The sequence below is a fragment of the Engystomops pustulosus genome, chromosome 4, assembly GCF_040894005.1.
Source record: "Engystomops pustulosus chromosome 4, aEngPut4.maternal, whole genome shotgun sequence".
NCBI classification, from domain to species: domain Eukaryota; kingdom Metazoa; phylum Chordata; class Amphibia; order Anura; family Leptodactylidae; genus Engystomops; species Engystomops pustulosus.
In genome coordinates this window covers 60,566,610-60,578,995 of record NC_092414.1, presented here as the reverse complement: position 1 = coordinate 60,578,995, position 12,386 = coordinate 60,566,610, and the positions used below count along the sequence as shown (strand labels likewise).

Below are 12,386 nucleotides of genomic sequence, written 5' to 3'. Positions count from 1 at the left end.
TCACAATCACATTTATCAGGCATACGTCATAATTTATTCAGTGCCATCAGTGTATCAAACAGCAAGTAGCAATCTATGCTGTATTTTCAGGCTCTGGCTGGTCTTTTTTGCGCATTATGTATGAACATGTCTTTTTTCTTTTGATACAAGTTGAGTTTTTCCTGTCCTGACACGTGCAACTTTTTTTTTTTTTTAAACTTTATGTTGCAAAAGTCTCAAATCTACATGTACACAAGCCATGCTAGTCACACCCCAGACAGATGACAACATCTGAGGCTGCGGTCACACGTGGCGTTTGAGATGCCTTTTTAAAAGCATTACAGACATGCAAGCGTTTTGCATTTTACCATGCATTTGGTTAATTAGAAAGCCTTTCTCTTTATTGTTGGAAGTGTAAGCACCTGTGTTCCCATTTTCACAGCTGCTTACACTTCAATCTTTGTAACCAGTCAAACACAAACGCAGGCATTTCTGCCATGCTTTTGAAAATGCATCTCAGACGCCACATGGGATCGAACCCTTAGATGTAACCAATAAAGTTCAATAAACTGTAAAGGCAAAATTTATAAAATAAAAAGAAAAAATCAACCCAAACTTTCAATGCCCATCAATTTTATACGCAAAATATGAAACTTTTAAAACATGGGAAATAATTCCAGTTTGTTAAAAAAAGTCCATGAAAAAAAAATCTTCTCTTTGCACCTGACCCTGGACCAGGTTCAGATTTGTGATTGAAAAGTTATAAAAATAGAAAAAAAATTATACATAAGTAAAAAGTCTCACAGAATATCTGGAAAATGAAGATACAGAAGGCACTGCACAAGGCGCAGACAAAGGTCTGCTTGAAGCAAAAGTTGCAGTGAAAAGTCATAAAAAGTCACTAAAAAAGAAAGAAATATACATGTCCCCCCATATATCTGGGCCATTATCGGCTTTGCTCCCAAACTATGCACTTCTCTATGCACAGTCTCCAGGATGTCTCCTGAGCATCTCCTTTACTCTGGAATGTGTTACCAAAATGTGGTAGACTGTTCCTTACCGTCCCAACCTTCAAACTTTTCCTGAAGTTCTACATATTTAGTATTGCCAACAATACACAATATATTATACAATTTGTTTTCGTCTTAAAGTATGTGAACCCCTTATTGAATTTACAGCACCATGGAATTAATGATGCACTATAAATCAATAATGATGAATTGTATTGTAGGTACATGTATATGTGCACAGAATAGAGAATTCCTCGTACTGATTAAGTGCAGTACACAGTAAAGCAAAGAATATTCATTAGCTATATTGTATGTTGTTGAAATTTCAAAATATTTCTATTATTTATCGTAAATTTTTTGCTTATTTTATAAATGTTAATTGTACAAACCAGATATAAGTTCTCATTAATTGTTGGCATTGATAGAAGTCATGAATGTTACAGTATATGTGTGTATGTGACAACTATGTGACAACTTTTCAGGTCTTATACTGAGCCTATACCTGAATAGTTGCCCCTTTATGTGGCAGTTGTTAAAGAATTTTCAGAAGTTTTTGTAATGAAAAGTTACAGACATTTTAATTTTTTGGAAATGTTGACTTTATGTAAGTCTGTAATGGATGGGATTATATGTCTACAGACAGCACCCTGCTTCCTACAGGAACTGGCACAGAGTATTATACTGTAATTTAGCTCACTTAATCCCTAGAAGTGGCAGTTCTTTAATGAACTGACATAGTTATGTAAATAAGGGGGTGGAGCTCACGATGATCTGAGCAAATTACATATATAGACATTTAGAGCTTCTCCAAAGTTCTGTACATTGTGATCTGAGGTGGACAGCCACAAGGCACAAAGTACCTACAATGAAGCTCGTCACAGTCATAGTGACATTATCTCTACTCCTATTCTACTGCCTAAATGGTGAGTGAGACATTATGATTGATTGCATACGAGTACCTGGGTTACATACAAGATAGGTTCTTTGGGTTTGTACTTAAGTTGGATTACTATGTAAGTTGGAACTGTTTTTATATTTTATTATTGTAACTCCAGACAAAAATTTTCTTTGCCCCTATGGCAATTTGATTTAAAAAATGTTGTGGATTATTTACAAAATTTCATTACAGACACCTTACAGCTGATCACTACTAAAGTAAAGCATCCAGAGAGCTTCCCCAGAGCTCATAAGGGACAGAGAGGTCCATCTGTAACTAGGGGTCGTCTGTAAGTCGGTTGTTCATAAAGAGGTTGTCCACTATCAGCAAATCATTTATATGATTTGTATGAGGAAAAGTTATAACATTTTCCAATATACTTTCTGTGTCAATTTCTCATGTTTTTCCAGATCTCTACTTGCTTTCCTGTTATAAAAAGCTTCAATGTTTACTTCCAGCGCATAAAAATCTGTCCATGGTCATGTGATGTCACACAGGTGCACAAGCCATTATTATCACAGGGCTCTTACTACTCTCTGTGATAATAACATCTTATGCGCCTGTGTGACATCACATGACCATGGACAGATTTCTATACACTGGAAGTAAATATAAGATCTTTCTATAGCAGGACAGCAAGCAGAGATCTAGAAAACAATGTGAAATTGATAATGAAAGTACAGGTGGTCCCCTCCTTAAGGACACCCGACTTACAGACAACCCCTAGTCACAGATGGACCTCTGGTGAAGTTCTCTGGATACTTTACTTTAGTCAGAGACTGCAATGATCAGATGTAAGGTGTCTGTAATGAGAATTTATTGATTATCTCTGTTCCCATTACAGCAAAAAATGTGAAAATCGAATTGTCACTGGGACAAAAAATTTGTTTGCAGTTACAATTATAAAATATACAGTTCCAACTTAAATAAAAATTCTACTTAAGAACAAACCTAAAAAAACTATTTTATACATAACCAGGGGACTTCGTATATATTGGAAAATTGTATAACTTTTTATTACACAAATCATATCAATTAATTGCTAAAAGTGGTCAACCCCTTTAAGTGGGGGACCACCTGTAATATATGTAATTTTCAAGTCTGCTATAAATGTAAAAAGCATTAATTAATCCAAATTAATCCAAATTCAACAATCTCCAATAAGCTATGACAGGTCATGAGAATTTGGTATAATGATACACATGCAGTTGTGTCTCTTATAATACTCCTTGAGCTTTCTTTTTTTGCAGAACTTTCAACCATTTTTTAGCTTGTTAAACTTTAAGATTAGACTTTTTAAGTCTTTTATGGAAGCATACATGAAAACAAATAGAATGAAGGAAAATGGCACTCTCCCCTTCCAAGAGCATGATTTATTCAACATACTTACAAATTCACAAGGACAAAGTGGAAGGAGGACACGATAAACACCTCACATGAGTGATGACTGTTTTGCGGCTTGCACTTCCAATTTTGCGTATGGAGTATATTGAGTTTTGCAGCCGGAAGAAACACAAGGTGCGAAACAGCCGTCGCACCTACACATGTGAGGTGTTTAACATGTCCTCCCTCCACTTTGTCTCTGTACATTTGTGACTATGTTGAATAAATAATGCTTTAAGAAGAACAAAGATTAGTGGTGAGTGCCATTGTACTTCATTCTACTTTTGCAAGTTTGTATCAATTTGTCAGTGTGAATAGAGAAACACCCATTGAGCCTCCTGTTCTTCAGGATAAACAATTTTCTCATGAAAAATTGTGGCCTCCAGAACTATTCAGCAGCATTGTCCATAAATTTTTCCTGTTTGTGAAAAAATGTGCCAAGCAAAGGGAACATCACATTTATTTTTTGGGTCAGTACCATCAGTGAGCTGCTTACCGTATTTTTCGGCCTATAAGGCTTATAGGCCGGTGCGCCTTATATATGAACTTATACAGAAATGTACTACAGACAAGATGTACTGCACATTTACCAGTGTTTAATAGCTCCATCCCCAGAAATTTCCTGCACCTTCCCACACAGTATACAGGGTCCCTAGCTCCTGAAGTGCCCTGGCACCACAACTAACATTGTGCCCATCCTGCCCTCCCCTAGACCGGAGCTGCCATAGTGCCGACCACGAGGCAATCATCATCATCATCATCAGTAAACAATCCCCCATACCTGACAGCCCTGTAACAGGGGAAAGAGAAGGAGCCACAGGGAACCCCACAGGAATAACACCCTGGCTGAGGAGGGAAGGAGAAGGGGCAGAGGGAGACCGCTTAACCCCTGCTGCATCACCCTGCATTAACCCCCAGCAGCCATACCTCTGAGCTAGGAGCTCTCTGACACGCTGAAGACAAGTTTCCCGGGAAGTGTAGCTGGCTAGAACTGTGCACAGGTCTGCTGGTCATTTTTAGGTACTGCATTTGATCCTGTGCCTTATACTCCAGTGCGCCTTATATATGAACCTAGATGTCTTAGCAGGCATTTATTGGAGGTGCGCCTTATAGTCCGGTGCACCTTATAGGCCGAAAAATACGGTAGTTTATATAGCTTGTACAAAATTAAAAAAAACAAAAAACAACTACAAATAATTACCTCTCCTCCTCTTGATGTCCTCTGCTAGTCTTGACACGCCTTGACATCCCCTAAAAAAGAAACTTGTAGTAAGCAGGCCGGAGCGTGGGGACCAGATGTCCGGCACTCAGGGCTGCTAATTATGCACCCCCCCTCGCGCAGCTACCTCTCCCAGGCTTGGAGATGGGGGAGACGTCACACGAGGGGCATCAATTGTATAACTTTTCACTATGCAAACATTAATATTTATAGGCTGAAACAAGAACACTTTAACCACACTAGGATTTAGTCATGATGCTGGAAGGGGGGTAAAAAAGCCGAATGCTCCGATTTCTTTTTTCATTGGTTGAAAATAAGTAAATTAGATTAGCAGTGCAAACCAATATACTCTGCCAGGCAATTGTGGGACTTAGAATACAACTAAATGCATTGGGGAACACAAAAAAAACTGTGGTGTGCAGCCGTACATGCTGCAGCATGCTGTGATATTTTGTTTGGAAAATTCCTAAACTGAGACCCCACAAATCTGTACACAGGAGTATTGTCTAAACAAATAAAGAGTGAAGTTTACGCATTTAAAGGGGTATTCCCATTTCAGCACATAAATATTATTGTTTGAATAATGAAAAGTTGTACAATTTTTCCGAATACTTTCTGTATCAATTCCTCACGGTTTCCTAGATCTTCTATAAAAAGCTTCATATTTTATTTCCAGTGGACAGAAATCATTTGCATGGCCCGTTATATCACACAGCTCTGATTACCCTCTATGATATTAACTAGCTGTGCACCTGTGTGACCATGGTCAGATTTCTGTCCACTGGATGTAAACATAGAAACTTTCTATAGAATGACAGAAAGCAGAGATCTAGAAAACCGTGAGGAATTGATACAGAAAGTATAATGGAAAATGAAATAATTTTTCATCATACAAACAATAACATAAATTCATCAAAATGGGAATACCCCTTTAAGAATAAAAACTGAACATAATATCCAGCTTAAAAGAAAAGTTAAAGGGGATGTGCAATGCCTATTTGCAAGGAAATAGAACTGATACTGTCCAGTTTCCATATAATAGCTAACAGAGGTCTGGACTTTAGGGCATTATCACTGTAAATCTTATTGTATATAAGATAGGCGGACACACTTTCTACTCTGGAATACTTTGATATAAAGAGGTGTTTGGGCACATGTATAAAACTTTTGGCTTGCCTTTTCTTTATTTTATGTGACTTTCATGGTGCATATGCTAATTTGTGAATTATTTTGCACCTGGGATAATCTCCCTTCAAAGATCGCAATTGTCTAGTCTTCTGCAGTGTTCCCTAAGTTCTCAACTGAATCCACATGTGAAGGTTGTGACTTTTTAAAAAAGTTGCAGAAAAATGTCAAACTTTGGCGCAAATCCTCAGGTGCCCCTGAGCAGAAGTGGAAAGTAACTTCAAACTGATTGCGACTTTTGTAGGCTTTCTGTTTTAAAAAGTTGCAAAATTAGAACATTTCAAATGTAGAGACCTATGGTCTAAGGTGAAGCAGGGACTGACCTTGTAGTGTATTTTATTGAAACTTCCAGTCCTTAAAGGATTGTTAACTGTATTGATATTTTCCCCTTGTGAATAATCTTTCTTAAATAGATCAGCAGAATTGATTTGTTCTTGTAAGTGTAATTCATCAATAAAATCCTGCTCACTCATGGTTAATGTAGGACAAAGGAAGACTATGGGGGATATTTATCATACGCTGGCGATCGTGCGCCAGTGTATGATCGCCCTGCCGCTGTGAATTCGCAGCCCCATACATCAAGAGGCTTCTGCCTCTTGATGTATCGGGGTACCAGTAGCGCAGCGTTTATCCTACGCCAGGCTGGGCCTGGCGTAGAAAAAAACGCAGCCGCCGGCTTTTCACGTATAAAAAGTCGCCGGCAGCAGCGAGTGCGCAGGCGCGGGGACAGTAACCACCCGCGCCGGCCCACTCCTGTCCGGCCGCGCCCCCGCTCGGCCGCCCGCCCCCCCTTCACGCCCCTTAACACCTCACTGGTGTGAAGGTGGCGGATTGGGGAAAATAATCGCAAAAGCTAGCAATTAGCTAGCATTTGCGATTATTTCAGGGCCTCTGCGCCACTGGCGGTGCACAGAGGTCCTGACAAATATGCCCCTATGGCTAGAACTTTACCACACAAGAGGTCAGGCATGTTGCAAATCGACATGCCTGATCAAAGGCAAAACCAGTTCACTGAAAAAATTGTGAAGAATTAGACCCCACTATTTCTGACACTGGTGTCTTATTTTGTGACAATAGGAACTATAGGCCGGCGGATTGATGGTCCATCACTGGTGAAAAGCTTATGGCCACAATATGTTACTTATTCTTAAGGATGCCCTCATTCATATTAGACCGTTTTACACTTACCACAAAGATTAGCTTATGGCTATTGGTTCACAATAATAATTTTTAAAATTTTCACAATAAGGTGGATATAGAAAGTAAACAACATCTGACAACAGAAGCTCAGATTATATTGTTAAAATTAATTATTCTATTATCTGTTTGTCCTCAGACCATGTTGGGAGTTATCCTTTTGGAAAAAGCAGTTCCAGCTCATCAGAAGAACAATCACTTTTAGATCAAGAGGTCAGTTTAACTCTATCACTTTATCAATATGTTCTGAATGGAACAGGGTCGCTACGGATGCAATGTTACGAATTTTCTGCGTTTTATTATTTATTTTTTTTAATGCAAAATAAAATCATCTATAGGGAATGGGTGATTTTTTGTGGTGTTTTTTAATTTTTATATATTTTTTTTAAAAAACTTTATTTTTACCTTTTTGTTACTGTGCCACTAGGGGACTTACACTGGGGATACTTTGATCCCTCACAGAATACATGGCAGTACTTCTGTACTACAATGTATTGTATCTGTCAGAGATTTACTGACAGTGTGCCTATTAGACCCAAAATAGAAACTGGAGTGACATTTTAAATATGTTTTTCTATGTTTAATAAAGGAAATTAAACTAATATTTCCATACAGTATAATGTATATCATTTTCGGTTCGTGTTTTGCAATATCGTTACATGCACATTTTTTTCCTATCAAATTGTAATGGGACATTTCTCTACTCCAGTTTATTGCCCGTGCTCATTTTTTTGTGAACATTTTTTGGCATAGCTGTGATTATGAATGGACTTTGTAGGTAGGTCAGCAGTTTCAAACCTTTGCGCATGATTTGCCTTTAGTGTGGCTGATCTAAGCCCAGAACCTATTATCACCAGTATGCCAGTAATTGCTGCCCACAGGACATTGAGTAGATTCTGGTTACCGTATTTAAAACAAATAAGAAGAATTCAGCTGCACCAGTCTGAAATCTTCTTAATTGTTATAAGAACGCTAACCAGAAGTGATTTGGTGCTCAACCTGGAGTTTATAGGTCCTTAAAATAAAGAAATCAAAAAATTGTGGTACAACAAATAATATATTAAAAATAGGTTACAAGGTGCTATGGTTCAGCTCAGAAGCCTTTTTTAGGCCCACTTTGATGCTTCAAATCTAGCTGACAGGTTCCCTTTAAGCTCCTATGGCTAAATTTACACCAAATTTAATAGGGGTCAAGAAACAGGGTTTAATTTAATTTTATTTTGCATTATTTACCATGTTCTGCTTAAACAACAGTTTCAGCTTTCTATTTTTTCTCAAAATGTTAAACTCTTATTTCAGGGAGATGACCAGTCATTGAATACAAGTGATGTAAGTGAAAAATATAGAAAAATGACTATAAAATCCATAAAATTTTTTTTAGCCTATCTAACAAAACTTTTCCTGAGGTTCAAAAATACCAGACACCTACTAAAAGACTTCACACTATATCAAGTGTTCATAAATGTTTTGGTGTTTACAGGCACAGACCTTTAAAATCACCATAGTCTTTTTAGCAACAAAGTGAGTAGTTGCAAAAGAAAATAGAAAAGGAAGTACAAGATTAAATGTACTCAGGATAATAAAATAAGACATTGGGGCACATTTACAGGGTTTGAAACGCGTTTTTCGTCCGGTTTCCCGAATTTTTCCAATGTGCGCCAAATTCCCCGGGATTTTGGCGCACGCAATTGGATTGTGGCGCATCGGCGCCAGCTTTCAAGCGACAGAAATCGGGGGGTGTGGTCATCGGAAAATCAGGAGGATTCGAAGAAAACGAAGAATTTGAAAAAAGAATTGTGTCGCAAAACTAGCACTCACATACACCGAGACGAAGAAGGTGAATTACAGCAGACTTCAGTGCAGCAGAGACACGCAGTGGACATCGGGCGCACGACCTTAGTGAATCCTGGCAGAACCCGAATCAGCGTCGGAGAACGCGCCACTGGATCGCGACTGGACCAGCTAAGTAAATCTGCCCCATTGTCTAATTCACTATTATTAACAAAAACACAGCATTTCACAGATATAATTCCAACCTGTCTCAATCAGTCCTGGTGTATACAATTTTGTTTACCCCTGGATATGACCGTAAATCTTCTGACTATGGTCGGATTCTTCTTACAAATAGCTACTCTTGTCTGTACACTGCAGTGCTCTCTTCCTCCTGCCCTTCCCCCTGCATTACAAGACCAGCTCAGATACAGGCACTTCCTGCCCTATTTCTATGTCACATGATGACTGCCCAAAACTTAAATTAAAACAAAATTAAAATTTATGCCAATCACAAATCATGAATTTATTTCAGTATTCTGAAAACTAGTCTTTGGCTCATTTGATAGGGACTTGCCCATTCCTATGTTCATGTGCCCCATTGGAAAGTCGCAAAACAGCATTTGTACCACAACTTCCCCAGAACAACACCAAAAATAGACAAAAAAGACAATTATCAATTCCCCCCATTGACTTTTTTTTTTAGCTAGATGTACAGTATATGCTAAACATCAAAAACTATTACAAGAACCTTAGGAAGACATTGCAAAAAGTGCAATTCTGTTTCTTATATTATTATTTAAGTATTATTTCAGTATTATACATTATTTACGTATGTTATCACACTATGGCATTATAACATCTATGAGAAACTCATAAATATTTTCTTTATGAATTGAATGTTTTTTTTTCCACATAGTACAATGGATCTGAAGAAAACGGACAATTTGCTGAGAAAAAGGAAAAGGTATTTCAAAGTAAAACACACACAAGTTGTGACACATTGGGGCACATATATCATTTGTTTTTAGCAGTGCTGTGTATCTTTCTAAATTTGGAGATGTGATACATGTCTGTTTTTTCTTTGTCTCTGTTTTGTGGGGTTTTTTTTGCGATTTCCCCCCCCCCCCCCAAAAAAAAAAAAACCTGCAAAAAGAAGAGAAAAAATGGTCAAAATAAAAATAAATGTCCCCTTATTTTTTGGGAAAAGATCATTATAAAGTGGTTAAAAAAATATTTCTCAATTATTTTTTTATATTTTTCCTAGAATTTAGAATATGACAAAAGTAGGAAAAAGCAAATATTGGTAAGTAGTTGATACAATAAAAAAAATTCATTGCTGATTGAATACACATAACATCTGTATTTTTTCATAGCTCAGCATTTTCATTTTTCAGAATACTACTTCATTTATTAATTTAAGGTGTCCTAAATCAGTATGTGTATGACCCAAGATGTTCATACAGGATTTCAAATTCACTCCATGGGGGACATTTATGGAGGATGATAAAGCTCTGAAATAATCGCAATTACTGGTGCATGGCCACTCATGTGGTATCTGTGTGGGCTATGAGTTTAGGACCCATTTGCCACTGAAAAATTATCAATTTTATCATTTATTACCCCTTATTATCTTACTATGTGCGTTGAGTGCTGGGAACATTACTTGTTGAAACTTTCCCCAGTAGTTATTCTGATTTTTCTTCATTGATGATCCACTTATTCCATAAAACTGGCATACAAAATGAAGTTGTCAATGCCACCATTAACAATCTTCAGATGAGATATCCATTCGGCTTCCTTACATAAAACTTTATCCAAATTGACACTTCTGGATGATATCTCACAACTTCTAGCCTTTCTTTAAGTCAAAAGTTTGAAGGACTTTTACATATTATCAAATAAATATCTCCAAGTATTTGACCTCTTTTCTTATATACATCTAAGAGACACAGACATCACCTACCCAAGTAGCTGACATGTTCTGCTATACACATGTCATGTGTGAGACATAGACATCAGCTAAATAAGTATCTGACATGTTCTGCTATACACATGTGTGAGACACCACTCACCACTTATAATAACTTCTTTAAATTATATTAGGGATTACCCTGGTGCAAACACCATGTGTGTTTAGTAATTTGCTTCTTGAATGCTGCCTCCACCTCCCTGATAATCTCTTGGATTCCTTTCTTGCACTGCCCTCTGTTGCAGGACATAGTTTGAAGGACTTTTACATATTATCAAATAAATATCTCCAAGTATTTGACCTCTTTTCTTATACACATGTAAGAGACACAGACATCACCTACACAAGTAGCTGACATGTTCTGCTGTACACATGTGTGAGACATAGACATCAGCTAAATAAGTATCTGACATGTTCTGCCATACACATGTGTGAGACACAGACATCGGCTACACAAGTACCTGACATGTTCTGCTATACACATGTGTGAGACACATACCTCAGCTACACAAGTGCCTGACATGTTCTGCAATACACATGTGTCAGACACCGACATCAGCTACACAAGTACATGACATGTTCTGCTGTACACATGTGAAACACAGACATCAGCTACACATGTTCTGACATGTTCTGCTATACACATGTGTGACACAGACATCAGCTACACAAGTACCTGACATGCTGTGTTCTCCTATACACATGTGTGAGACACAGACATTGGCTACAGAGGTACCTGACATGTTCTGCTATACACATGTGAGAGACACAGACATCAGCTACACAAGTACCTGACATGTTCTGCTATATAGATGTCAGACACCGACATCAGCTACACAAGTACATGACATGTTCTGCTCTACACATGTGTGAGACACAGACATCAGCTACACAAGTGCCTTACATGTTCTGCTATGCACATGTGAGAGACACACACATCAGCTACACAAGTATATGACATGTTCTGCTATACACATGTGAAAGACAGACATCAGCTACACAAGCACCTGACATGTTCTGCTATACACATGTGCGAGACACAGACATCAGCTACACAAGCAGCTGACATGTTCTGCTATATATATATGTGAGAGACACAGACATCAGCTACACAAGTACCTGACATGTTCTTCTATACACATAAGTGAGACATAGATATCAGCTACACAAGTACCTGACATGTTCTGCTATACACATGCGTGAGACACAGACATCAGCTACACAAGTACCTGACATGTTCTGCTATACACATGAGTGAGACATAGACATCAGTTACACAAGTACCTGACATGATCTGCTATACACATGAGTGACACATAGATATCAGCTACACAAGTGCCTGACATGTTCTGCTTTACACATGTGCGAGACACAAACATCAGCTACACAAGTACCTGACATGTTCTGCTATGCACATGTGTGAGACACAGACATCAGCTACACAAGTAATGGACATTCTCTGCTATACACTTAAGTGAGACATAGATATCAGCTACACAAGTACCTGACATATTCTGCTATACACACGAGTGAGACACAGACATCAGCTACACAAGTACCTGACATGTTCTGCTATACACATGAGTGAGACATAGATATCAGCTACACAAGTACCTGACATGTTTTGCTATATACATGAGTGAGACACAGACATCAGCTACACAAGTGCCTGACATGTTCTGCTATACATATATGTGAGACACAGACATCAGATTCACAAGCACCTGACATGTT

The 12,386-nt window shown here is 38.0% G+C and overlaps 1 protein-coding gene across 1 annotated transcript in view; it reads left to right on the top strand.

Moving 5' to 3' along the window:
- Nucleotides 1–1,838: 1,838 nt before the first annotated feature.
- Nucleotides 1,839–12,386, top strand: part of LOC140128448 (uncharacterized) — a 31,162-nt gene continuing 20,614 nt past the window's right edge. The window contains exons 1-5 of the mRNA XM_072150154.1: nt 1,839–1,912; nt 7,050–7,123; nt 8,210–8,239; nt 9,600–9,647; nt 9,948–9,986. Coding sequence (XP_072006255.1) covers nt 1,855–1,912; nt 7,050–7,123; nt 8,210–8,239; nt 9,600–9,647; nt 9,948–9,986 — 249 coding nt within the window. The 5' untranslated portion in view covers nt 1,839–1,854. The remainder of the gene's footprint in view (nt 1,913–7,049; nt 7,124–8,209; nt 8,240–9,599; nt 9,648–9,947; nt 9,987–12,386) is intronic.